General features: G+C 53.6%; 1 protein-coding gene across 3 annotated transcripts in view; it reads left to right on the plus strand.

Annotated features, from left to right (window-relative positions):
• Nucleotides 1-27,336, plus strand: part of PACSIN1 (protein kinase C and casein kinase substrate in neurons 1) — a 52,886-nt gene that overhangs the window by 17,632 nt on the left and 7,918 nt on the right. The window contains exons 1-2 of one of the 3 annotated variants that reach the window (XM_021098610.1): nucleotides 9,876-11,570; nucleotides 26,992-27,115. In XM_021098610.1, coding sequence (XP_020954269.1) covers nucleotides 27,053-27,115 — 63 coding nt within the window. In that variant the 5' untranslated portion in view covers nucleotides 9,876-11,570; nucleotides 26,992-27,052. Of the gene's footprint in view, nucleotides 1-9,875; nucleotides 11,571-15,104; nucleotides 15,344-26,991; nucleotides 27,116-27,336 lie in introns of those variants that run through there. The other 2 variants (XM_021098609.1, XM_021098608.1) reach the window with 2 other exon arrangements.

Here is a 27,336-nt window from a genome sequence, read left to right on the forward strand (position 1 = left end):
CTCAAGTGCTTATTTAGATATGGGGGAAAAAAAGGAGCTTTCCATTATTGGAAAAGTTGACAGTGAGAGAAGAACAGGAAATATTCAGGAATTCTGTCCTGTACCCCCTAACATTTCCCAAACGTGGGTTGATGATTTACCCATAGCCCACTGTGCACTTGTTAGCAGGAGAGTGGAGAGGCAGCAGGTTGCACGGATGCAGATTATGCCATGGGACGAAGGACAGCCTTTGAGGGGGAAGGCAGGGGCTAGTGTTGGGGGCTCAGCACCTGCGCTGAAGCCTTGTTGCAGTGGCTCATTGTGAATAATTGCTGCGGTAATTATGAAGATTGCACAGGCAAATGGATCCCAGTTTACATTCTGCTCCCCTGCAAAGGTCGTCTGTAATTGCCCAACTTCCTCCCTATGGGGGGTACAAGGCCGCAGAGGGGGGCTGTCGGGGTTCAGGGGTTCTGGGCTGCAGGCCTGAGCTAAGGGGGTTGGGTGCTGGGAGTCTCTTGGGTGATCTTTGCCAGCCTGAGGGTGGAGCCAGGTAGGTGATCTTTCAGCACAGAGGCTGCCTTCTCCCCCAGTTGATGCTCCAGAGGCCCGCGCGCACTCTCCCAGCTGATCTGGCTGGAAATGGGCATGCGGTGACTGCTTGCAGAGGCAGTGACCTGTCCTGCCCATCAGTCTCGAAGCCTTGGCCCCAGATTCCCCTAGTCGGACATGCCATGGGGCCCTGCGCCTTCACCTCCCTTCTCTGTAAAGGGAAGGAGTTGGGCCACATACTATGTCCTTGGGAAGCCTCTTCTGGATCTGGATCCCAGGAATCCAGCCTCTGTTTCCCAAGGTTTTTTTGTTTGTTTTGTTTTGGCTGTGCCCACAGCACGCGTAAGTTCCCAGGCCAGGTATCGAACCCTCTGCCACAGCAGGGACCCGAGCCAAGCAGTGATAATGCCAGATACTTAACCAACTGAGCCACCAGGGAACTCCCTGGTCCACAAGTTTTGTGGAAGACTTGTGCCTAGGCTTTGGAGTCAGACAGAGTAGAAATTGAATGGTGGCTCATTTCTGCTGTGTGACATTGGGTCACCGACTTCACCTCCCTGGACCTGTTTCCTCTTTAAAAAAATAAAGATAATGGTATACATCTCTTAGTGTAGTTTTGAGATTAAAGGAGATAATAGCAATGGACTGTGTAGCTGGCATAACTGAGGGCTTCCTCTGTGCCAGGCACGGTTCCAGGGGCTTTTCCTGTCCTTGCAGCTGCCTTGTGACGTGAGCGCTGCTGTTATCCCTGTTAAGATGGGGAAGCTGAAAAAAAAAAAAAAAAAAGATGGGGAAGCTGAACGTGGAAAGCATGGCAGACAGGTTTCCAACAGATGTCCGCTGCCTCTAAGACGGCTCCTTCTCTTTTCCTTGGGAAGCTTCTCCAGGGAGGCGTCCCCGTTTGCTCTGCTTGTGTCATCTCTACACCACGGCTGAAGCTCCTCCGCCCCTCCGTCCCCCTTCGTCTCTGACCCTCCGGCCCTGTCCCCCCTCCCCGGCTCTGTTCCCCAGCCTGCCCCTCCCCCACCGTGTCCCCTGGCCCTGTCTCCCCCCCCCCCCGCCCCCAGGGACCCTCAGCCGCCAGACCTCTCTGACTCCATGGCAGGGACAGCCTGCCCCACACTGTCCAGTGGTCTGTTAGGTCTGACTCTGACCCTTCTCAAGTCCACCCAGGCTCTCCTGGGGCTGAGCCTCCGGCTGATCCAGGGCATAGAAGGTGCTGGGGAGTCCATGTGTTTGAGAAGTTCCAGGACTAGAGTCTCCTACAGTCACCCAGACCCAACAGAAACCCCCACCGAATACCTCCATGGGCCATGCCTGGTGCTAGAAAGCAGGAATACAGAGACTAACATGAGAGGACTGGGGACGGGGAAGGTTTCAGAGCAGCAGGACAGTGGCTGTCAGCCTGGGATGTCCTTGGGGACACCCCAAGTGAGAAGCTGTAAATCGCTGATGCCCGGGGTGCAGCCTGGACTTGAGGATTCTGAAAGTGGCCTATGGAAGAAAATTGGATCTCCGCAGGCAAAGAATAAAGTCGGACCCTTCCCTTACACCATCTACAAAAATGGATCAAAGACCTAGCTGTCAGAACTAAAACCAGAAAACTCTTAGAAGGGGAGTTCCCTGGAGGTGCAGTGGGTTAAGGATCCGGTGTTGTGCCTACCATGGCTCAGGTCGCTGCTGTGGTGGGGGTTCGATCTCTGGCCTGGGAACTTTGGCATGCCGCAAGTGTGGCCACACACACACAGCCACAGACACACACACACCCCTCTTAGAAGAAAACGTAGCAGGGAATCTTCATGACATTGGATTTGGCAGTGATTTCTTGGATGTGACACCCAAAGTGTAGGCATCAAACAGAAAAAATTAAGTAAATTGGGCTTCAGCAAAATTTAAAATTCTATCAAGAGAGTGAAAAGACAACATACAGAATGAGAGAAAATATTTGCAAATGATATATCTGATAAGGATTGATATTCAGAATGTATGAAGAACTCCTACCACTCAACAACAAAGAACTAAACAATTGGTTTAAAAAATAAGCAAAGGCCTTGAATAGTCATTTCTCCAAAGATATACAGATGGCTAATAAGCACATGAAAAGATGTTCAGTATCATTAATCATTAGGGAAGCGCAGCTCAAAACTGCAATGAGATACCACTTCGTGCCCATTAGGATGGTCATTATCAAAAAAAGCAGAAAATAACAAGTGTTGGTGAGGATGTGGAGAAATTGGAACCCTTCTGCATTGCTGATGAGAAGGTAAAATGGTACAGCTGCTGTGGAAAGCAGTTGGACAGGTCATCAAAGTGTTAAACACAGAAGATGATCCAAAATCCCACTTCTAGATGTCTACACAAGATAACTGAAAGCAGGGATTCAGATACTGAAACCCCAGGGTTCATAGCAGCATTATTAACAGTAGCCAAAAGGGGAAAACAACCCATTGTCGTTGTGGATGATCAGATAAACAAAATGTGATAAATCCATACAATGAGATATTATTCTGCCTTAAAAAGGAATGGAATTCTGATGCATGCCGCAACATTGCTAAGTGAAACCTTGAAAATATTTGAAACCTTGAAAAAATTGCTAAGTGAAAGAAGCCAGACACAAAAGAACAAGTATTGAGTATTGTGGGATTCCCTTTTTTTTTTTTTTTTTTTTTTTTTTTTGGCTTTTTAGGGCTGCATCCATAGCATATGGAGGTTCCCAGGCTGGGGTCTAATCAGAGCTACAGCTGCCAGCCTACACCACAGCCACAGCAACGCCAGATCCTTAACCCACTGAGCGAGGCCAGGGATTGAACCTGAAACCCTGTGGTTCCTAATCAGATTTGTTTCCACTGTGCTGCAACAGAAATTCCAGTTCCATTTAATATAAGGTAGCTGGGAGTTCCTGTCATGGCGCAGTGGTTAACGAATCCGACTAGGAACCATGAGCTTGCGGGTTCGGTCCCTGCCCTTGTTCAGTGGGTTAACGATCCGGCATTGCCGTGAGCTGTGGTGTAGGTTGCAGACGTGGCTCGGATCTCGCGTTGCTGTGGCTCTGGCGTAGGCCGGTGGCTACAGCTCCGATTCAACCCCTAGCCTGGGAACCTCCATATGCCGTGGCAGCGGCCCAAGAAATAGCAAAAAGACAAAAAAAAAAAAAAATATATATATATATATGGTAGCTGGTGAGAGAAATTGGTAGACACAGAAGGTAGAATGGTGGTTGCCAAGGGCTTAGAGGGAAGGAGGGGAGGGGAGGTACAGAGTTTCAATTTGGGATGATGAAAAATGCTGAGATGGATTATGGTAATGGTTGCATAAATGTGAATATACCTAATTGTACAATTAAACAGGGTTAAAATGGTAAATTTTGTGTTACACGTATTTCACCACAATTAAAAAAATATATTCCGGGTGATTCTCAGGTGCATCTGGGTTGAGAAGGGCCTGAGAAGGCCAGCAGATCAGCATGAAAATAATAGTTGCAGGTAAGCACTACAGGTGCTGGGATAGACATGGGTGCACCTGTGGAAAGACAGGCACTTCTGTGTAGAAAAGTCAGGGGGTCAGGGAAGATTCTTTCTCCCTATGAGGCGGGCTACTGTAAGGATGAGGTCAGTTTTAGAGCCAAACTGCTTGGTTGCAAATCCCACCTTGCTCGGTGAGTTTTGTGCAGTAACTTAGGCAAGTTACTGCTCTGTCTTTTTGTCTTTTTTTTAAGGGACACACCCGCGGCATAAGGAGGTTACCAGGCAAGAGTCTAATCGGAGCTGTAGCCGCTGGCCTACGTACGCCACAGCCATAGCAACGCCAGATCCGAGCCGCATCTGTGACCTACACCACAGCTCTCATGGCAACGCTGGATCCTTAACCCACTGAGCAAGGCCAGGGATGGAACCTGCAACCTCATGGTTCCTAGTCGGGTTCATTTCCTCTGCACCCCGACGGGAACTCCCAGGTTACTACTCTGTATCTCAGTTTCTTCATCTATAAAATGGGAGTGATAATAACACCCGCCTTGCAGGGAAGCTGTGAGGTTATACAAGGTCATCCACGTAAAGCATTTAGGACAGTATCTGTTTGGTAAAGGGTAGCTAATGTTATGGTAATGCATATACCGTAATTTATTTATCAATTTCCCCAAGTATGGACATTTAGGGTTTCTCCCTTTTCCTATATAACAAAATTGCAAAGGACATTTCCGTGTTTGTTTTCTTGAGCACATGTAAGATTTTCTCACGAGTGTATGCCAAGAAGTAGAATTCCTAAGTTGTTGGTATGGACACGGTCAAATTTTTTTTTTTTTTTTTGGCTGCGTCTGTGGCATATGGAAATTCCCAGGCCAGGGATCAAACCTGGGCCACAGCAGTGGGTTAGGGATCCAGCAATGCCAATCCTGAATCTTCTGAACCACAAGAGAACTCCTGGACATGGTCAACTTTATGAGACATGGCCGCAAAACTACCAGGTCTCTCTTGAAAGAATTATCTCAGTATGATTTAAATATGTGAACTCTGTTCAGATGTGTGAGCAGATAGCAACACTTGGGAAGCCAATATCAGAAAATGACCTTGAAATCGTTTAAACCATTGTGTCTCAAATTCTGTTGTGTATAGAGGTCACAGGTTACCTATTAAAATGCAGACTCTGAGTCAGGAGGTCTCAGAGTGTGGGATGGGGCTTGACAGTCTCCATTTCTAACAGGTTTCCGGGTAATAGTAAGTCTACCAACCCCACGTTCAGTAGCAAGAGCTCTTAGACTTGGCTGCCATTGAAACACCTGGGGGAACTTTTAAAAAATACTGATTCTTGGGTTGTTCACTCAGAGACTTAATTGGTATGGGGTGAATTTTTATTTTATTTTTTAAATTTTTATTTATTTATTTTGCTTTTTAGGGCCACATCTGTGGCATGTGGAAGTTCTTAGGCTAGGGGTCCAATTGGAGCTGCAGCTGTAGGCCTACACCACAGCCCAGCAATACCAGGTCTGAGCCGAGTCTGCGACCTACACCACAGCTCACGGCAACACTAGATCCTCAACCTGCTGATCGAGGCCAGGGATGGAACCCGCATCATCATGGATACTAGTTGCGTTTGTTACCGCTGAGCCACAGTGGGAACTCCCTGGGGTGCATTTTTAAAGCTTCCTGGGTATTCTCTTTGGTAGCAAAGTTTGGTAACTATCTACTTAAACAAAAAGGAAAGCTCATTATCTTGTTCACCAGGATCTCCAGCTTTGGTTAGTTCTGAAATTCAACCTCTAGGAACCAGCTTCTTTCTGTCCTCACTGGTAGGTTTTGCCCTCCACCTAGCTTCCCATGTGGGGGCGGCGGGTGTGGATGTGTGTCACAGAATGGCTGCCACAGCTCCAGACATCACATGCAGACTCCACAAGGTCCAGGAACATAAGAGACTATAGCTCCCCATGTGTATCTTATGATCCATAAGGGATCCTCTCCTGGAAGCTCTTTCAACTCTCTAGTCTACTGGCCAGGGGAGCAGGAGTGCTGCAAATCACTTAGACCAGTGGTTCTCAAAGCAGCATCCCTGGCGAGGCGCATCAGCATCACTTGAGCATTCAATGAAAGGCAGATTCTCAAGCTCCACCACAGACCTATTGAATCAGAAACTTTGGATGTGAGACCCAGCCATCTGTGTTTTAACAAGTCTTTCAGGTGATTCTGATGAATGTTCAAGTTTGAAAACCACTGGCTTAGAGTTTATGTCTTGGACCAGTGTTCTTAATCTGGATTGCAACCCCACCCCCACCCCCTGCCACCGCCCTGGGGACATTCAGCAATGTCTGTAGAGGTTTTGCTTATTATAACTGGGGGGCAGGTGCTATTGGCATCTAGTGGGTAGAGGCCAGGGCTGCTGCCAAACATCATATAGTGCCTAGGACAGCCCCACAAGAATGATCCAGCCCCATATGTGAATATTGCTGAAGTTGAGAAACCCTGCCTTGGGCCAATCAGCCTTTTTCTGGGTCAAGTGAGGAATGGCTGTTGGGTAGACCACCAACAGTGTCTGCTCCTGGAAATTCCTTCCACAATAAACCAGGCATCTCCCCCCGCCCCACCTGCCTCATCTTTCCCACCCTGCCCCCTTGCAGAGAAGCTCTTTCTTTAGAAATAGAGAAATACTATAGAATGCAAAGTATGGGGCCGTCAGGGTCAAAGAGGTTTCTGTTGTCAGGATGAGCAAACAGATGGCTCCTGGCTCTCTCCTCTTTGGCTGGGTGAATCCTGGGGGTGGGGGAGGGGTTGAGAGGGTCATACTTGGTTGCTTACTCCAAATGCTATGGGTACTGAAGCTTTGTCAGGAGATTAACCATATCTCTCTCAACATAGTACATAATTTTAAAGATTGGCTGCATCCCTAAGTGTAATTTTTTGCACTGTTTTGGAGCCAATTTTTTTTTTGTTCCAGAAATGCAGCCACATCATGTCATATAAGCAGGGGAGCAGCTAGAATGGGATGTGTATGGAATTCTTCCTTTGGGTCCCATCAAGTGTGTGACACTGGGCATGCCTGCATTTGTATTGACCATACCTTCTTGTACTGTCTGTTCGAATTTTCTGCAAGGATGGATATGTCCTATTTCTGCATTTAGGTGGCATCGCCACTGGCCACATGTGGCTGTTGAACACATGAAACATGGTCAGGGCAGCTGAAGAATGTTTTTTTTTTGGCTGTACCTGAGTCCTCTGGAAGTTCCTGGGCCAGGGATGGAACCCAAGCCACATCAGTCAGATCCTTAACCCACCGAGCCACCAGGGAACTCTAATTTTTCTTTTTTGGGAATTCAATTTTCATTTAATTCTGTTTAAACAGTCAAATGATGGAGTTCTTGTTGTGGTACAGCAGAAATGAATCCAACCAGTATCCATGAGGATGCGGGTTTGATCCTTGGCTTTGCTCAGTGGGTTAAGGATCCAGTGTTGCCGTGAGCTGTGGTGTAGGTTGCAGATTCGGCTCGGATCCCGAGTTGCTGTGGCTCTGGCAAAGGCCGGCAGCTGTAGCTCTGATTTGACCCCTAGCCTGGGAACTTCCATATGCTGCAGGTATGGCCCTAAAAAAACAAATATATGTGTGTATTCTGAGCTGACAGTTCTGTCAAAGTTTGGAAAATATTCTGCCACTTTTGGCCTCTGATTTCTGATGAGAAAGTCACTGTCATTTGAATTGTTTTCTCCTGTTAAGTGAGCTGTCATTTCTCTGCACGTTCAAGATTTTTTTCTTTGTCTTTAGTTTTCAGAAGTTTGCTTCTGATGTGTCTTGGAGTAGATTTCTTGGGGTTTACCTGTTTGGAGTTCACTAAACTTCTTCAATCTGTAGGTTCGTAGCTCTTGTCAAATTAGGATGTTTTTCAGCCACTATTTCTTTGTAAACTTTGTCAGTCCCAAACTCTTTCTCCTGAGACTATATTGCAATGTTGGAGCTTTTGTTACAGGCCTAACTTTCCTGAGGCTTTATTTATTTATTTATTTATTTATTTATTTATTTTTTCCCCATCTATCTTTTCTCTGTTGTTCGGATTGGGTAATTTCTATTCTTCCATCTTCATATTCATTGATGGTTCCTTTCTTGTCTCCATTCTGCTATTGAGCCCACCCAATGAGGTTTCAGTTCTAAAAATTTCACTTTGATTTTTCTTCATACCTTCTGTTTCTTTATAAGGATTTCTATGTTTTCGCTTGTTTCAAGTATGTTTATTATTGCTTATTGAAACCTTTTTAAGATCAGCTTTAACATCCTTGTCAGATAATTTCCCAATATCTGTGTCATCTTGGTGTTGGCATCTGTTGGTTGCCTTTTCTCATTCAAGCTGAGATTTTCCTGGTTCTTGGTATGACAGACGATTTAAAAAAAAAGTCCCAGGAGTTTCTGCCGTGGCTCAGTGGAAATGAATCCGACTAGGAACCATGAGGTTGTGGATTCTATCCCTGGCCTCGCTCAGTGGCTTGAGGATCTGGCATTGCCGTTAGCTGTAGGCCGGCAGCTGTAGCTCCGATTAGACCCCCTAGCCTGGGAACCTCCATGTGTGGCAGGTGTGGCCCTAAAAAAAAAAAAAAAGCGGAAAAAAAAAGTCCCAGACATTTGGGGTATTATGTTATGAAACCTTGGCTCTCATTTAACTCTTCTGCCTTAGCTGCTCTCCTCCAACCCTGCACTATATTGATGCTAGGTGGAGGTGGAAGTCCAGGTGCCCCACTTGGCCTTGGTTAACACCCTGCTTGGGGAAAAGGGTGCCTCTTTATCGCTGGGCAGGGGTGGGAGTTGCATCTTCCCACTAGAGGGGAGGGGGGGACACTCATTGCTGCTCCTCCCGTCGTCTCCACCGACCTGGTGCTGCGGGGTCGGGAAAGTCCTGATTAGGTCTCCTTTGATACCAACCTAGCATGGAGGGGAGGGGCACTTGTTCCACCGGGTGGGGGTGGGAGTCCCGCTCCCCCCCGGTTCTTCTCTGTTACCACCTGGTGGTGGAGAACGAGGCACTGTTTACTACCAGGCAAGGCTCTCCACTTGACCCCTGCTCATGGGAGTGGTGGGGATGGGGCTGCAGTTTTTCCATGGTGTTTGGCTAGAGTAGGGCATGTATTGTTTAAAGGTTTTTGTCTTGGGAGCCAACGGGGACTCCCAAGACTAGGAACCATGAGGACTAGGGGACTCCTGACTAGGAACCATGAGGACTTGAGTTCCATCCCTGGCCTCGCTCAGTGGGTTAAGGACCTGGCATTGCTGTGGCTGTGGCGTGGGCTGGCGGCTGCAGCTCCATATTCCACTCGTGGCCTGAGAACTTCCATATGCCGTGGGTGCAGCCCTAAAAGCACAAGAAAAAAAAAAAGTTTTTGTCTTGCTAGATTGCACCTTTCCTTGTTCTTTGGCTAAAGAGAAGAGACTTTTCTTGGGGCTGTTTTTGTCCATACCTATGGGCATTTCTGGGTTGCCAACTTTTCAGCAACCAAATCTTGGAAATATCAGGCACAAAGAAAACCCAGGGAGCTCACTGTCCTATTGTCCCTTGGGTCCCTAGTCAGTCTTCCTTCTTCTTTCCACCTTTAGAGTCTCCTAACAATTATGTAATGTATAATGTCCAGGGTTTTTAGCTAGACTTTGAAGAAGGAAAAAAGTAGAAGGTAGAAAAGTATCTCTACTCCCTCTTACCCAGAAATCAGAAATCTGGGTCTGCCTGTTCTTGAACTTCATATAAATATAATCCACTATGTATGTTCTTTTAAGTTTGGCTTCTCTTGCTCAGCATGATGTCCTGAGATTTTTTTTCCTGTGTGGTTGTATGTAGTTGATGCTTTTCATTGCTGTATAGTATTCAACTGTGTGAGCAAACCACATGGTAGAACTTGTGCGGCGGAGTCCTAGACAGCCCTGAAAAAGCAAACTACTTCAGCTGCAAGCAATAGACCACACAGTTTGTTTATCAGTCCTTCTGTGGATGGGCATTTGCGTTGCTTCCAGTCTGAAGCTATTATGAGTAAAGCTGCTATAAGTGCTCCTGGTTGTGTGTTTTAGTGGCCACTGACACTCCTTTCTGTTGGGAATAAACATTGCAAAACCCTCCTAAGTGGCCTCTTTGCTGCAGCTGCTGCCTCCTTCTAGTCACTTTCCCATATCAAAGCCACAGTGATCTTTTGAAAACATAAATTGGATCCCTTCCCCACCCTGGCTCAAAAGTACCATCGGCCTCCCTTCCTGCTTAGAATAGAGCCCAGAGTCCTCACAATGGTCCGCATTTGTTTACTCCCCTCTGCTGGCCCTTCATCCACTCACCCACCTGTCCACCCACCCCCCATTTGGTCGTGGGGTGCCTTCAGTGTGCCAAGCTCACTGCCACTTCAGGATATGTGCCCTTGCTGTTCCCTCCACCAGAAACACAGTTTCCTCCAAATCCTCACACGCCCCCCCTTCCCCTTTATATAGGTCTTTATTCAAATATTATCTCTTCAAAGAGAGATTCTAAAAACGGCCCCCTCTCACCCTCTCTATCCCTTTAGCCACATTATTTTTCTTTCTTGTACCACTGGAATGTTCGTTCTTTATTCGTTCTGTCTTCCCTTTCAGCATGGCTGTCGGCAGTGTCCCACTGCCTAGAGCAGTGCTGCACATAGTAGGTGCTCAGGAAATGTTTGTAAAATGTATTAAAGACACTAGCTGGGGGGATTTCCCTGGTGGTTCCGTGGGTTAAGTGTCCAGTGTGGGCACTGCTGTGGCTTGGATTGGTTGCTGCTGAGGCATGGGTGCGACCCTTGGTCCATGGAACTTTCATGTGTCTCAGGTGAGGCCCAAACCAAACAAAACAGAACAGGAAGGACCCACGCAAGGGATGGGGTCATATGCCTCACCCCTGACATCAGTGTTCTCTTCAAGCTGGATCACAGGCCGCGTCCCTCGGCCTAGTACGTCTCACACTCACACTCCAGCCTCCTGGGATCTTGTGATGATGCAGACTCTGATCAGGAGATCTTGGTGGGATCGGAGATTCTGCATCAGAGATTCCTACCAGCTCCCAGGTGATGCCCAAGCTGTGGGTCCGGGGACCCAGGCTTTGAGCAGGGAGGTCTTAACCGCTCTGAGCCTCCGTTTCCACACCTGTAAAATGGTTCATCGTGGAAAACAAGTGGGGAAAGTGTGTCACGCAGAGTGAGTTTCGACTGCCCCTCTCTGGGAGGCTTTCAGGGTCTGAAAGTCAAAATAGTCACCAGTTTTCTCCCTTTGCTCCTCCCATCCCTCTGTGCCTAGTCCCTACACAGACCCTCAGCAGAGCCTTGTCCATTTTATTTCTCTCCTGCTGGCCAGCCCCACCTGTAACGGGCGGGGGTTTGGAGAGGCATCTGGCATTTTGACAATCGTGGGGACATTATGCAAATGAGATGCAAAGCAGAAGCTAACGAGCTCTGATTGCACTGGGGAATGTGTAGCATTACTGTGGGACTGGGGAGGGACTGTGATGCAGGTGGGCGAGGAGGCTGTGACAGAAGGGGTTGGCTTCTCCTGGGGGGCACGAGGGCAGCTGCTCTGCGACCTGGGTGAGTTCCCTTCCTCCTTTGTAGACTGATCCCCGCTGTGGGACTGGGACATGGTTAAGGTCCAAGAATAGGGGCTGAGGTCTAGTCTTGTGTGTGTGTGTGTGTGTGTGTGTGTGTGTGTGTGTGTGTGTGTGTGTGTGTGTTGGGGGCGGGGGGGGGTAGGCAGTGTCCCTGGGCCTGTCTGGGGCCTGCAAATGGGGAGTAGGGGGTCTGCAGATGGCAACTCCTTGATGCTTTTCTAGCCCATCAGCATATGCAGAGGAAGCTGTAACAAAACTGTGGCAGAGGACAAATTTCCCCTAAATGGGGTTCCACTTGGGAAGAAGAAGGAGACAAGAGAGGTAGGAGGTGGTTAAAGCAGAGTAGTTTTAAAGAACACAGGCTGGAGTTTCCATTGTAGCTCAGCAGGTTAAGAACCTGACATTAGTGTCCGGGAGGATGTGGGTTCGATCCCTGGCCTCGCTCAGTGGGTTAAGGATCTGGCGTTGCCGTGAGCTGTGGGGTAGGTTGCAGATGCGGCTTGGATCCCACGTTGCTGTGGCGTAGGCCGATGGCTGTGGCTCCAATTTGAACCCTAGCCTGGGAACTTCCATATGCTGTGGGTGTGGGCCTAAAAAGAAAGCAAAAAAAAGGCACAGGGGCTAGGACATGGCACAACCTGTTGCCATATTTTTGCTGGCTTTGGGGGCTTCTCTTACTGGTGTGTCAACTTTGACAAAAACTAAGGTTATCCCACTCTTTCCTTTTACTGCCTCCCTCGGGCCTGCAGCAGCAGATGGGCTGATCCTGCTGACAGTAGCCCGGGCGGAGGCAGATGCTCTCTGGGCTGCGGAGGGAGGGGGCGACAAGGGGTCTACTTCTCCCACAGAGGCTGAGTGTGGGAGGGCAGAACTCAGGGGTCTGCCAGGCAGCAGATGGGCCGGATCAGGCTAACGGGGGTGGGCAGGGGGCAGCTGTGTTTGGTGCCCTGGACAGAGTCGGCTCTTTAGGAGAAAGATGATCTGGGGCTGGGGGCTGGCAGGCGGGCAGGGGGCTCTGCTTACAGCACCTGGGAACTCAATCCCTCCCTGCCCCCGAGCTCTCCTGGGAGCCTCTCCTCTCAGGCACCAGGCTTTCCCACTTTCTCGGCCTGAGTATCAACGGCACCCTCTACCCTTCAGGCTGGCCCAAGGAGGCCCCGCTGGAAGTCCCCTCTGAGGTTGTTTGGGGAGGTCCTCACTATTTCACCGAACATTTCGAGTCCATGTGACCCTGCCCTGCCTTTGATCTAAGGATGAGGAGCACCCTGGCTGTGAAACTCCTAGCAAATGCGTGGCTGTCACCTTGTTTCCGCATCAGATCTTTCTTAATGGAACCAACATGGAGCACTGGGAAAAGCTTGGCAGGCAGAGGGCTCAGATCCCAGCCCAGGCATTTTCTAGCCTGGTCCCCTTGGGCAAATTGCGCAATCTCTGGGAGCCTCTGTTCCCTAATCAGTCCAGCGGCCTCATCTGCAGGGGCTGCCTCCACAGCCAGAGGCGCTGCAGGAGAACGGAGTTCAGTAAATCCTCTAGCTCGTACCCTGAGGGCAGGGGCTTTCATTTTGCTCCCAGCCACTTCCTAGCACCTAGAACGGTCCCTGGGTCCCTGGCGCCTGAGTGGTAGGTGCCTAGGAAACATCTGCTGAATGAATGAAATGCCCTAGTTCATCTCTTCCAAGGTGCTTTCTCCGTGCATTTGACGTCATTGATACTGGGATGCTTCATTCAATTTGTAGCATGTCTTGGTTTAACTGGCCGCAGTCTTATGATTGAGAGGGGTCTTAGATGGGCTGAAATAAGGAAGAGGTTCTTTCTGAGTGTGTGTCCTGTCTCTGGGCTGCCTGGGGTCCCTGAAAATGATCCCTGCCTGAATTCTTTCTGGGGAGGTGCTGGGCCAGGGACAGCACATCCTGCGGGGCCCGCTCTGTGTCCTGGACTCTGTTCCTTGCTTGATCTATACCCCCTCCCCCCACCCCCACTGGGTGTTCCCTCCCGGGGGGCGGCAGGACTGTCTGAATCTGGAATTCCCTTTGAGGAGGGGGGGCCCATTTTACTCAATCCGGTCATAATTCCAAGTATCAGGATTGGACAGCAACTAGGGGTGGGGTGGGGGCAATCTCTGAGCCCCTGGGGCTTGGACCGGGCAGAGGACTTTCAGAGGGGGCGGGAGGGAGAGGGGCAGGGTGGATTGTGTCTCCCCCCCACCACCTCCAGCCCCTCCAGCAGCAGAGCTGAGACAAAGGTGGGCAGATTAGTGTCTAGAGGAGCAGAAGTGGCTCATTGTTCGGTGCCCTGGTGGGGTCACTTACTTGTGTCACTGATGCCCTCCCACAAGGCTAGGGTTGGGGGCTTGTGTGTACAGCTGTGACTTTGTGTAGGAAGGTTTGTGTGTTACATGTTCTGGATCCATGTAAGTGTGTACACACGTCAAGGGTGTGTCTACCCTGATATGTGTTACAGTTATGTGTATGTATGTGTGTGTGTTACCTGTGCGTGTATAGTTAGATACAGACTTGTGGAAATGCATGCTTGCAAATATGAGTAACGGGTGTTTGCATATAAGGGTGGGGCACATGTGTACAGGTATAGCACAAACCGAGATGTCTACTCTGCGGGCAGCATGTGACAGCTCTGTGGGCATGTGACAGCTGTAGCCTGTGGGAGGCGCACCAGAATTGGAATCACCAGGTCTCCCTGCCAATAAGAGTCCAGGGGTCTTTGATGCCCAGATAAGTTGTTTCACTATTGTGGGCCTCACTTTCCTTTTTTTTGTTGTTTTTTTTAATCTTTTTAGGGCTGCACCTGAGGCATATGGAGGTTCCCAGGCTAGGGGTCTAATCGGAGCCGTAGCCGCCCGCCTACACCACAGCCACAGCAACGCGTCTGTGACCTACACCACAGCTCACGGCAACACTGCATCCTTAAGCCACTGAGTGAGGCCAGGGATCGAACCCGCAACCTCATGGTTTCTAGTCGGATTCGCTACCCACTGAGCCACGACGGGAACTCCTGGGCCTCACTTTCCAATCTGTAAAATGGGTATAGAATCTCATTGGCATGCATCTCACGCTCGGCCTACTTGGAAAAATCTGACAGTAAACGTCTGGAATTGAGGAATGTTGGAATGAAAATAAATGATAAGCAAGTAGAAATGTTTTACAGAGCAGCACGCCGGTCGGATTTTAAGGACCTGAGAGAAGTGCGTGGAAAGGTGCAGCTTACAACGTCTGGGATGTTGGGAGGCAGGCTCTGGGGAGAAAGAGAAGACGCGGCTGGGGCAGGGAGACGGCCCCCCCTCCCCCGCCGCCGCACTGGGGGGTGGCTCCGCGGCTCCGGGAGGGTGACGTGTGTTCGCATCCACCGGGGATGCAGGCGCCAAAGAAGGCGGGCGTCCCCTGGTGTATGCGGGAGGGAGGCCGGCTGTGCCAGCATTGCCCTGTTGCCATAGAAACGAGCAGAAGGAGGTGGGCGGCTGGAGAAGGAGGCGGGTCCGGAGGAGGGAGGGGGCGGTGGCGGCGGCGGCGGCGGCGGCGGCGGCGGCGGGGAGCTGGCTTCTGCGATTCTGGCGCTGCTGCCTTCCCGAGCGAGCGGTGGAGGGAACTCAAGAGGCCAGAGCCCCCGGCCCGGGCGCCAGGCCCCCTCCCCGCTCGCCACCACGGAGAAGGAGGACGGCCAGCCCCTCCGGCCCTGGCCTGGCCCACCGGGGGCTGTGCACTCCTACGTGCCCCTGGCTGGGTGCCCTGACGGGCCCAGGTAGGCACCCCGATGGGGACAGCTGGAAGAGGCTGCGTGGAGAGTGGGGCGTCCGGCCGCCCCTGCCTTCCTACCAGCAGCACCTGGCAGCAGGCGCAGGGGTCCGATTGGCCAGGGCCAGTGGACCTGGTGGGGAGCAGCCAGGATCCTGAGAGGCCCTCTTCAGAACCTGGGTCCTCCCCACCAGGGGCGGTCCCCCTCACCTTTCCTCCCCTGCACTTCCAGCCCTCTTGCCACCAGTGCCACAGGTCCTTCCCAGGCAGAGTGGGCCAAGGGGGGCTGGAACCTCGGGACCCACAGTGCCCTCCTCCCCAGGCTGAGGGTGTCCCCCACCCAGACTCAGGGCACTGCTGGGCCTTGGCCATTTGGAACCAGCAGACCCACCTCTGCTGGCCCCTGGGTGGTCTCAGGCCCTGGGCTTAGAGGCCCTGGTGGGGAGGGGCTTGAGGGGGAGGCATTTCTCCTTCTCCCCCTTGTTCTCCCTGAGGACCTGGTTCCTCCAGATCTCCCAAACGACCCCTGGCAAGCCCAGGCTCCATACTGGGGTACAGGAGAGCAGGTCCTGATTGGGTGAGGGTGCCCGTGGCCCTCCCTCCCCCTCCCGACGTCCCTCTGCTGCATTGCTCCTGGGGACAGACTCTGCTGCTGTTGGGAGAGCTGGAGCACTGCAGACAGCCTCTGCCTGCCGCTCAGGCTCGGGTGGGGCTGGGCCTGGGCAGGACCTGGACTGCACTGCCCGGCTCTGGGCCGGAGAGAGCAGGAGGGCCTGCTGGAGTTCGGTGGTGGGTCGGCCGTGGGACATGGCTGAAGGGCCCTGGCCCACGTGGGGGCAGGGGTGCTGTGTGCATCCTCAGGTGGCCTAGGATCCCTGGGCCTTGAAGGCTCTGCCCCCTTCAGCCTGCCCTCCGCACCCAGCCCTGCTTTGTGAGCTTGGTTGGGCCTAGCACCACCCTGGAGCTTCCCCTTCCCTGAGCACTTGGGGGTGAGAGGACCCAGTGCAGGGACCAAGCAGGGATTCCCGGCCTGGGATGGGGTAGGGGGTGTGTGCTGAGAAGCTGACATGGCCCCATTCATTTCTGCAAATGTTGGTTGCACCTCATGAACATTAGGCACAAGGGTCCCCCCCTGACTCCGGCGTTGAGGGCCCAGGAGGCGAGAGGGTGGGTCTCAGGTGGCGGGATCAGGGTGGGGGTGCAGTTCTGCCCAGAAGCCGGCAGCCAAGAACCCATGTACACTGTCACCATCTCCCCCCTGCTTTTCTGAGCCCCACCCCCCACCCCTTCCTTCCAGCCAGGGCCTGGGGCCAGCACTGGCATCTGTCCAGACTCTGGGGCAGTGAGGCCACCAGAATGGCCTCCTGGGGTACATTTCCCAGCCCCACCCCATCACACCAAGTGGGCCCACAGCCCAGGGACCCGCCCCCAACCCCCAGCAGCCTCCCCATGTCAGAGGGAGCTGAAGGGAAACCCAGGAGCACCCAGAGGCTGTGGCCCCAGGACTAGAACAGTGTGGCTCCAGGCTGGCCTCTCCTCACCTGCCCCCAGCATGGGGGCAGGTGGGAAGAGGGAGGAACAGCTCCGCTTGGCTCAGGGGACCTCGGGGCACCAGAACTCCCATCTCCTTTAACTGTTCCGCCTGCCATGCTCCCCATCCTAGGAAGCAGCACCCCACCTGCCAGTGGCTCAGGCCCCAACCCTGGAGCCCCTCTTGACTCCTCCTCCCTCTCACACTCACATCCAAACCGTCAGCAGATCCTATTGGCCCCAACCTTCCAGTACCTTCCTGACCCCACCCACTTCTCACTGCTTCCAGAAGGACCAGCCAGCAGGCTCCCTGTCCTTCTTGCCCTCCCTCCCTCCTGCCCCCAGTAGCCTGCTCTTCCTCCAGCAGCCAGAGATCCTTTAAAACTTAAACCAGTTCCTGCCGTGGTGCAGCAGAAACAAATCCGACTTTGGAGTTCCCGTCTTGGCGCAGTGGTTAACGAATCTGACTAGGAACCATAAGGTTGCAGGTTTGATCCCTGGCCTTGCTCAGTGGGTTAAGGATCCAGCGTTGCCATGAGCTGTGGTGTAGGTTGCAGATGCGGCTTGGATCCTGCATTGCTGTGGCTCTGGTGTAGGCCGGCGGCTACAGCTTCGATTAGACCCCTAGCCTGGGAAACTCCATATGCTGCGGGAGTGGCCCTAGAAATGGCAAAAAGACAAAAAAAAAAAAAAAAAGAAAAAGAAACGAATCTGACTAGGAACCATGAGGTTGTGGGTTCGATCCCTGGCTTTGCTCTGTGAGTTAAGGATCTGGTGTTGCCGTGTGCTGTGTTGGGCATTGCTTTGGCTGTGACGTAGGCTGGCTGCTGTAGCTCTGATTAGACCCCTAGCCTGGGAACCTCCATATGCCACAGGTGCGGCCCTAAAAAAAGACAATAAATAAATAAATAATTAAAAATACCTTAAACCAGGAGTTCCCATTGTGGCTCAGCGATAAAGAATCCGACTAGTGTCCATGAGGATGCCGGTTTGATCCCTGGCCTCGCTCAGTGGGTTAATGATCTGGTGTTGCCATGAGCTGCAGTGTAGGTCACAGATTTGGCTCAGATCTGGTGTTGCTGTAGCTATCTATGGCTTAGGGCGGTGGCTACAGCTCTGATTCAACCGCTAGTCTAGGAACCTCCATATGCCTCAGGTGGGCCCCTAAAAAGAAAAAGAAAAAAAAAAAAAAAGACAAATAAAACCTAAACCAGCTCACAGAGTTCCCTTGTGGTACAGCAGATTAAGGATCCAGCATCCATCAGTCCCTGGCCAGGGAACTTCCACATGCCATAAGCTCGGCCAAAAATCCCCCCCAAAACCTAAGCCAGATCACATGCCACCTCTTCTCAAACCCTGCCGGGGCTCCCATCTCACTTAATGGGGAAAGTCACAGGCCTCCCTCTGACCTGTGAGGCCCCACATGTCTGCATCCTCTGCCCCTTCCCTGCCAACCACCTCTTTGACTCTCTGCCTCTCGTCCTCACTCACCCTGCTCCAGGCACACGGCCCTCTTGTTCCTCAACTGTGGCAGCCATGCTTCTGCCTCGGGGCCTTGGCACTGGCCATTCCTTCCGCCTGAGATCTGCATGGCGCCCTCCCTCCCTGCTCAGGTCTTTGCTCAGAGCTGCTTTCTGAGAATGGCCTTCTCTGTCCAGCCTGAGAGCATCACTCCTGAGCCCGCACACCCCTCCCTCCCCTGCCTGGTTCTCCTCCAGAGCCTCCGTCACCTTCTCACACACTTGGTCGCTTACCTTTTCCTCCGGCTTGTCTGTCTAGCCCTTCTAGAATGTCAGCTCCACGAGGCAAGGGGTTTCTGTCTTGCTCACTCTGTAGCCCAGTGATCTTACTGTCTGATCAGGCCTACGGTTAAAGCCAGGAGCCTCTGGCTCAGTGGCTGGGCCCCTGCATTTGGGCTGTAATGTGGGGCCTGTCGTTCGGCCCTCAGGGGAAGGGTGCAATACCCCCTGGTTAGGCAGGTGCCGGTGGGGGGGGCGCTGAGCGGGACAGGATGTTCTGTAGGGCCCGGGTGCATGCTTCCTGCCTTATTCTGCTCTTCCTGGCCAGGAAGGCAGGGAGAGGGAGCCGCATGCATCCCTCCCCGACAGTGCTGCTGAAGATGGAGGGCCCCTCGTCCTGGTCAGAGTTCTGTGCCTTCGAGAAAGACAGGAGCATTGCCCACAGGGCAGGCAGACCTAGTTCCTGCCCTCCCGGGAAACAGATGCGGAGGCCTCAGGACAGGACACACCCTGTCAGGACCGAGGGACCAAGTGTGGGATGACTGGTCTCAAGGAGAGAAAGACACCCAGAGCAGAGAGGATGGGGGTCTGTCTTCCACCCGCTCCCAGTCGGGGCTCCTGGTCTGTAGGGTCTCGGTGTGGGCTCCCCCAGAACCAGCAGCTGAGCCTGTGACAAGGGTGAGATTAGACTGGTTCACTGGGAGATGGTCCCTGGAAACACGGGGTGGGGGGGAAGAAGGGTGATTGAGTGAGCAATTCCCACTGTGGGCATCTAGGGCTCAGTCCCATGGGGGCCCCTGAGAGCCAGTGTAGGACACACCCCAGCTTAGCTGCGGGAAGGTGGGGATCTGGGCTGGGTATCCATCAGGCCACTGTCACCGCTTGAGGCTGCTCCTGCCATCCCCTTCCCTCCCCTCCCTGACTTTTTTCCTTTTTAGGGCGCACCTGAGGTTCCCAGGCTAGGGGTCGAATCAGAGCTACAGCTGCTGGCCTCTACCACAGCCACAGCAGTGCAGGGTCTGAGCCACGTCTTCGACCTATGCCACAGCTCACAGCAACGCTGGATCCCAACCCATGGGCGAGGCCAGGGATCAAACCTGTGTCCTCATGGATGCTAGTTGGTTTCGTCACTGCCAAGCCACAGCAGGAACTCCCTCCCTGACTTTCTTTAACTGTTGTCAAATCTCCATCACCTGGTGGAGGTGATGTTTCTTCACTGCTGGGCTTTCTGTCTGAGCTGGGGTGTAGGCTCTGGGGGGGAAGCTCGGTTCCCTTCCCAGCTGAGCCTGCAGTACCCAGAGAGGTCTGCCTAGGGAGGGTGGGCCTAAAGCAGTGTCACCCATCGGCTCAGCCTGGGAGCAGGGGAGCATGGGGGGAGGGCCTGGGGGTGCTGGAGGAAGCGAGGAGAGTCTGGGGAGTGGCCAGGGAGGAGGAGAGGCCGGGGGCAGCTGGGGTGCGGGGCCCTCCACCCTTCTCAGCCGGGAGCAGCCCGCCGTCCGTCCCCTCAGCTCTGCGCCTCCCACCTCAAGCGAGACCGACTCTGCCTCCCCTGGTGTTTGGGTCCTTCTCCCACCTCCACACCTGGGGATTTACATTTCTGAAGGCAGGGCCTTTGGGGACTGGCTGGGGAGCCTTACCTCACAGGAGATGGAGTTGGGGTGCCTGGTTTTTAGACCCAAAGAGAAGGTAAGAGAAAGCCAGGCCTGGAATCTTCTTTTCACAGGGAGCCTGGAGACCTGGGGTCCCAGCTGAGGCCCAGCCATCATGTCACGAGGGAGTTGGTCTTAGCTCATAGCCTGGGCAGCTTAAAGGCCAGACATCACAGTCTGAGGCTGCAAGTCAAGGTGTCAGCCTCTGGGGTCCCCGTGAGGCCTCTTTCCTGGCTTGTAGACAGCCGCCTTCCTGCTGTGTCTTCACACAGCGTTCCCTCAGGGCTTGAGCCTGGGGAGAAGGAGAGAATTGTCTTTCCTCTTTTTTTTTTTTTTTTTTTTGTCTTTTTAGGGCCGCACCTGTGGCACATGGACGATTCCACACTAGGGGTTGAATCGGAGCTGTGGCCACCTGGCCTACACCACAGCCATAGCCACGCCAGATCCAAGCTGCATCTTCAACCTACACCACGGCTCACGGCAACGCCAGATCCTTAACCCACTGAGCGAGGCCAGGGATGGAACCCGTGTCCTCAGGGATACTATTGGGTTCGTTTCCGCTGCTCCACAGTGGGAACTCCCATCTTTCCTCTCCTTAAAAGGACACCGATCCAACTGGATTCGGGCCTCGCCCTTATGAACTCATTTAACCACAATTGCTTCCTAAAAGCCCTGTCTCCAAATGCAGTCACATTGGGGGACTTTATTTTACAACTTAGAAATTATAAAATAAATTTATAAATTTGTGGGGGACACAGTTCAGTCCCTGGCGCAGGTCTGCGAGGCTGTTACTCTAAAGTGGGGAGAGGGAGCGGTGAGGTCATCCTTCAAGATGATCCAGAACGATCTCCTGTTTTGAAAGCTCTGCAGCTGTGGGGAGTTGCTGATGACACCTATGGTAGCAGTAACAGTCACAGGGCTTCCTGGGCTACTTATTTCACCTCCGTTTTGCAGATGAGAAAACAGAGAGTTTAGGCATTTACCAGAGGTGCACAGCCAGTAGTGTGGCACAGCCGGGATTTGAATCCAGTTGCTCTGCCCAGCTCCACACAGGGCTCTTCACTCATCAGCTCTTAGTGCTAATCTGGTGGGAGCTGCTGTGCCTGCCAGGAGAGCAGGCTGCATCCTGAAGCAGCGGGAGGTGGTTGAAGGCAGGGTGTGACTAGGAGCTGCCACAGGGCACCAGGGCACGGGGTGAGGTAGGCAGGGCTGGGAAACTCAAGGAAGGCTTAGGGAGGGAGGGGGCTGAGCTGGCCCTTGAAAGGAAGCAGGGTTATTTTGTAGACCCGTGATCAGTGGGAGGAGGACAGCACGCCCCCAGGCGGGAGGGAACTGTGAGTGAAGGAGCGGAGCCTGAGTGAGCTTGGGGTCTGTGTTGCAGGGAGCGGGGGAAGGACAGCCTGTCACAGCTCAGCTGGATGCTGCTTGCTGCATCTGAAGCCCCAGCGATGCGGTCCATCATCCCTGGGTGGGGTGAGGGTGACCCCATCATCCCTGGGGGAGTGGCTCCATCATCCCTGGGTGTGTGGGGGGGGAACCCCGTCATCCCTGGGTGGGGTGGGGGTGAGCCCCATCATCCCTGGGAGGGTGAGCTCATCATCCGTGGGGGGAAGACCCAACATGCCTGGGGGAGGGGGTGCGGGGAGCTGCTGGGAATGTCTGTGGGATCTGAAGCCCAGAGTGATGGGGCGGCAGCTCTGGCTTTTCACGGCCCTGCCCACGTTTGAGCCAAGCTGGTCCCTTAGGCTGGGAGGGCTGGGGCAACACCCAAGGAGTGCTGGCTCTGAACTGGGTGCCCGGGATGTGGGGAGGGACCAGGGAAGGACTCACCTCTGGCTCTGGGCCTGACTTACCTCCTCACTGCTGTGTGACCTTGGACATGTTATTTAACCTCTCTGAGTCTCAGAAAAGGCAGGGAACTCACTGTCCATCTCCATGGGTCATTACGAGGATTAGAAGTAAAGTGTATGAAGAGGCTGGCACATAGTAGGTATTAAAAAATGGTTGTAGTTGATATGAAGGGAGCGTGGAGAGATGGGTGACGTGACAGCCCCAGGCTGTGCTGTCTGTGCTGCGAGCTCCCTCGGCAGGGAGAGATCTCCAGGGCAGAATCGTCATGGGGGTCAAGAAGGAAGAGACCCTGGAACTGGAGCCTGGGACTGACCAAGAGGAGAGGAAGGGGAAACAGAACAAGTGGTTTTCTGGCTCTTGGTTGTGTCACCATGATTATCAACATTTATCGAACACCGACTGTGTGCAGGTGACTGGCTCTAAGGTACAGAATTCAGTGTCTCTGCTGTTTATGAATGAATGTTCCAGAAGGTCCTTGGCATTTATTCATTCACTCAGTATGCACTTACTATGTGCCAGCCACTGCTCTGGATGCTGAAAATACAGCAGAGAATCAGACAGACAAAAATCACTGACCTTTCAGAGCTGACATTCCAGCGGGAGAGGAAGCATGGTGAATGATGTGCTGTTGAGAGCCTGTCATATGGTGACACGTGCCCTGGAGAATGAGAAAGGGAGGAAAATTGAGAGGCAGGGAGGCTGGGCGTGAAAAAGAGTGGCAAGTTGAAACGAAGAGAGGTCAGGACTTTTGAGTGGAACTGGTTATCTGGGGGTGGGAGTAGGGAACCATTCCTAGCAGGTGCAAAGGCCCTGGGGTAAGAAGAGCAGGAAAGTCAGTGGAGGGGAAGGAAAGTGAGCGTGGTGGGAGGGGAGGGCCAGGGGGTGAAGGGTGGGCAGCAGATCGTGCAGGGCCTCCTGGCAGGAGCTGGACCCTTCCCGGAGAAATGGGGAGCCTGGGAGGGATCTGAGTAGCGCACTGGTGGGATCAGCTTGGCTTTTACCAGTTTCCTTCTGGTTGCTGCCTGAGGAACAGACTAGAGCGGGGAAGAGACAAACAAGGTCAGAGGCAGGAAGACCAGTGTAGACGCTACTATGGGGCGGGGGTTGTTTCAAAGCAGTGCTCAGGATCTGCTGATGGGTTGGGTGCGGGGTGGGAGGAGAAAGAGTAGTTGTTAGTGACTAATGCCGTAGGAATCCACACGGGGCGGTCCACACCAGGCTTGCCCTCCCTGGGCTCATGCTTTTAATTCCTCTGTCCATCCCTAAGCCAGGGTCATGGTCGGAACATGACCAAGGCCCCTGCCCTCCAAGGTCTTATAGAGGCAGCTGGCAATCTCCTTTCTCCCTAAAGGAAAGGTTAAGGCCAGCAGTAAAACTTCAGATTTCCATGGAGTTCCCTGGTGGCTCAGTGGCTAAGGATCTGCTTCGGTTCAGGTTGCTGCTGTGGCACAGGTTCACTCCCAGCCCGGGAACTTCCACATGCTGTGGGCACAGCCAAGAAAACAAAACAAAACAAAACATTCACATTACCATCGTGGTCTGTGTTTTTCAAAAAGAGCTTACTACTCTTGTCATTTGATCTTCGAAGGCTCAAGTATTATTTTCTCCTCATACAAGTTAGAAAACCAAGAGCCTGGGTGACGGAACCAAGCTGAAATCTCATTGGTGGGTGGTGGTGCTGCCTGCCAAGTGCTCCACCCACCATCCTTGGGGTGAGAAAGGCCCGGCACCTTCACAGAGGGAGCTGCCCCGAAGTGAGACCCCCTCCCACCCCCGTTACAGCCGCAGAGATGACAATCAGCAGGGAGAGCTGAGTGGCTCTTTCGGTCTGGGCTCTCACCTGAGCGGTGCGGCTGGGAAGAGCTCCTGCCTTCAGGGGCTGCGGTGGGGGTTAGATGAGTTGGGGCACCAGTAAATGCCAGCTGTTGTTATTAACGATCGAGGGCTTTCAGGGCCGCGATAACTTTACAGCCATGGTGAGAAGAGTCAGATGGGCTTTGTGCCCGTTGGACAGGCTGAGAGCTAAGAGTGGATCTGGCTTGTCCATTGGGAGCAGCGATTCCAGCCACAGCAGCTTCCTGACTCTGAGAGATGCAGGGCTTTTGGTGACCGCCATTCAGGAAGGACCTGACATTTGCCAGAGTTAAGCCTCCCCTCTGCCCCCTGCGTGTTGGGGGATGAGGCTCATTTGGAGGATGCAGGGGCAGGGTGGGATGGTGTGTCTGGCCATGTGGGGCTGGGGGCTCACATGCCCACTCTTGCATCCCCCTCCTTGAGCCACTTCAGCGCGGGTCTGCCCCCCGGTTAGAGCAGGCTGCACCCTCACCGTCTCATCTAATCCTTAAGTCCAGTCGCGTCACCCCCACTTCACAGCAAGGCGCAGCAAGGCCATGTGAATTGCCCAGCATCACACACCAATTTGGTGACAGAGCAGGGACCCTGGGCTAGAGTTCCTTCCACTACACGCTGGGAGCGCGAGAGACCCTGCCTACACGCAGGGTGGGACCACAGCAAGCCCTGCCCTCCCTGGACCTGGGCAAGGTGGAGAGTGGTCTCTGCCATCCGGCATCCCCTTCTAGCCTGACTTGCCAGGTCCGTGCTGCTCCCATCCCCTCCTTCCTTGTTCCCTCTGTCCTGGCTCCCAGCACAGGCTGGAGGCTTTAAAAAACAAACAAAAAATGCAGTTTATGCAAGGCTAAATCTAAAAGGCACAAAAGGACCCATGGTAATAAATAAATAAGTAAATAAATAAATTAAAAAAAATCCCTCCCTCCCCAGCCACCCAGTTCCCCGAAGGCAGCCACCATTACTCAGCTTTCCAAAAATATCCTCTGCTCCTCTATTTCCCCCCATAAAAATGGAAGCAGCCAGCCAGGCTGTGCTGAACCTGGCTCGTTTTGCTTTAGTGACAAATGACTAAAGCAGGGAAGGTTGGAGGGTTCCTTCCATTCAAGACCAGAGCATCCTGATACAAGCCTGCACCCTAATTGACTTAACCAGTCCCCTGTGGCGGACATCTGGGTGGTTTCCAGCCTTTGGCTTTTCCAAGCAGGGCTGCAGTAAATAAAATTGGGCGGCATCCACTGGCCCAACTGGAAGGTAAATTCCCAGGAGCGGTGCTGCTGGGGGAAGGATGCATCCCCGCCAGCCCTCTGGCTGCACTGCTGGGGATCCCGAGGAGAGGACGTCTGTGCCTCCAGGGTTCTAGACCCGGGCTCTGGCCCCAGGGGTACTTAGCCTTTCCTGGCTGATCGGCCTTCATTAACGATCCCTGCCCTTTACTTCTCCAAACTGAAAATCAGAATGTTCTTTAGGAAGCAAGGACCGCTTTATAAGTGGAAAGTGCCAAATTAAGAAAAGAAATTCAGACTCCCTTCTTTGTCCCTTGATGAATTCAGCTGCTTTGCCTCCCACCCACCGCCGCTGTGCATGCGGGTGTGGGAGAAAGTGTCTGAGGTTTTGCTAAGGCGAGAGAAACAAAATATATTTAGTGCCTGAGAGGAACAAGGAGGCGATAATGGGCTTTGCCTGGGGAAAGAGCGTGAGCCTCTGGGCCGATGGGGAGTCGAGGCCAGGACCGGGAGGGACACCCTTGACCAGGGATCCTTGGGTGCAGGTGCCTTCTGCCCCCAAGCCTGAGGGCCTGCTGTTGGTGAGGGGTGGAGGGTCCCTGGGCCCCCTGGTTGGGTGGAATCTTGCAGAGACTGGGCTCCCCCAGCGTCCTCGCAGGGCAAGGTTCGCAGAGCCCGAGGCTCACAGCTCCTAGTAGGGTCAGGCCTGGCCTGGACTCATTGCCCCTGTGAAGCCCAGGCCCCTGGCTCTCTGTGTCCTGTCTCCTGACTACTGAGCCTTTCCTGTCCAGGGTAGCAGTGAGGACTGGGTGGGGGATGGGAGCAGGGCAGCGCCTGCCCTGGCCTGGGGCAGCACGTGGCCTAGATTGGACAGGCGTGATGCTGCGACAGATCCAGGGCACACGCAGCTTCTGCCATGCTCACCCAGATTGCAGGGGTCTGACCTGTCGGCCAGGAAGCCACACGTCTGCGACTCCTAGGAGAGATGTAAGCAGCTAATGGAGGCTTTGAGGCTGGGCACCAGAGCAGCCGAAAGAGCGTCTATAGGAGCCCATTAGCTCAGAGAACTGAGGCGGCGCTGGGCCTGGGAGGGAGGTAGGAGGGGGCCTGCTACCAGCTTCCCAAGGGGCTTGGGTCCAGGCTTCAGGTCGGGGGGGTTCAGAGAGGTCCTGGGGGCTGAGCCCAGGGCTTTGCATTCCTTGGGGGTGGGGTGGAGAAGCTGAGTTGGTTCTTCGGGGCCTGGTGCAAGGATTCAGCTGTGTCAGGACAGGCAGTGCCGAGGGGGCGCCTACTGAGAAGACTTCTGGGGTTCATTGGGGGTTTACGGGGTACCAGGTCCTGGGGAGGGGGTACAGGACACATACAAGGCAAGCCTGATTGCTGGCTTTGAGGAGCTCTGTGTGTGTCTGTGGAGCAAACTGCAGGTTTCTATAAAGCAAATATGCAATTACGTGTCCCTAGCTTTTACCGCTAAGAGTCCAGGAGCTGGAAAGCAGTTGCAGGCACATGGTTCTGGTGGGTGAGGCAGGCCTCTGAGGAGAAGGTTCCACGCGGGAGCTGGAGGATGGATGTGGTGTGGGGGGATGCGGCGTGGACGGCTTCCCAAGGGGCTTGGGTCCAGGCTTCAGGTGGGGGATTCAGAGAGGTCCTGGGGGCTGCGACCAGGGCTCTGGGGAGGTGGGCACGACGGTGCTACAGGACGGCTCTTGGGGTTCCCCTCGGGATGGTGAGCCACAGCCGGTTGGGGGCCAGGCCTGGAATGGGGCCCCGGGGACACTGCCCTCACCTCCAGGGATCCCTCTCCCGCCCTCCCAGCGCATGAGCAGCCGCCCTGCTGACTGCCGCTCTACACCCGCCCATCCCTCGCGGCCACACCATGTCCAGCTCCTACGACGAGGCCTCGCTAGCTCCGGAGGAGACCACCGACAGCTTCTGGGAGGTGAGGCTTGGAGGCTTCCTGGATCCTGGGGACCAGACAGCCTGGCTGCATGGAGGCCCAGGCTCTCACTCACCCAAGACCGCAGGCCTTGCTCCCCAGCCCCTTGGGCCCCTCCAGAGCCCCCCACGTCTAGGTCAACTGTGCCATGAAGCGGAACCCGGAGCCCCTCTGCCCCACAGCTGCCCCGGAGAGATCCTGTGGATTTAGGCCATGACCAGGGC

This window comes from Sus scrofa, chromosome 7 (genome assembly GCF_000003025.6).
Source record: "Sus scrofa isolate TJ Tabasco breed Duroc chromosome 7, Sscrofa11.1, whole genome shotgun sequence".
In the NCBI taxonomy this organism is placed as follows: domain Eukaryota; kingdom Metazoa; phylum Chordata; class Mammalia; order Artiodactyla; family Suidae; genus Sus; species Sus scrofa.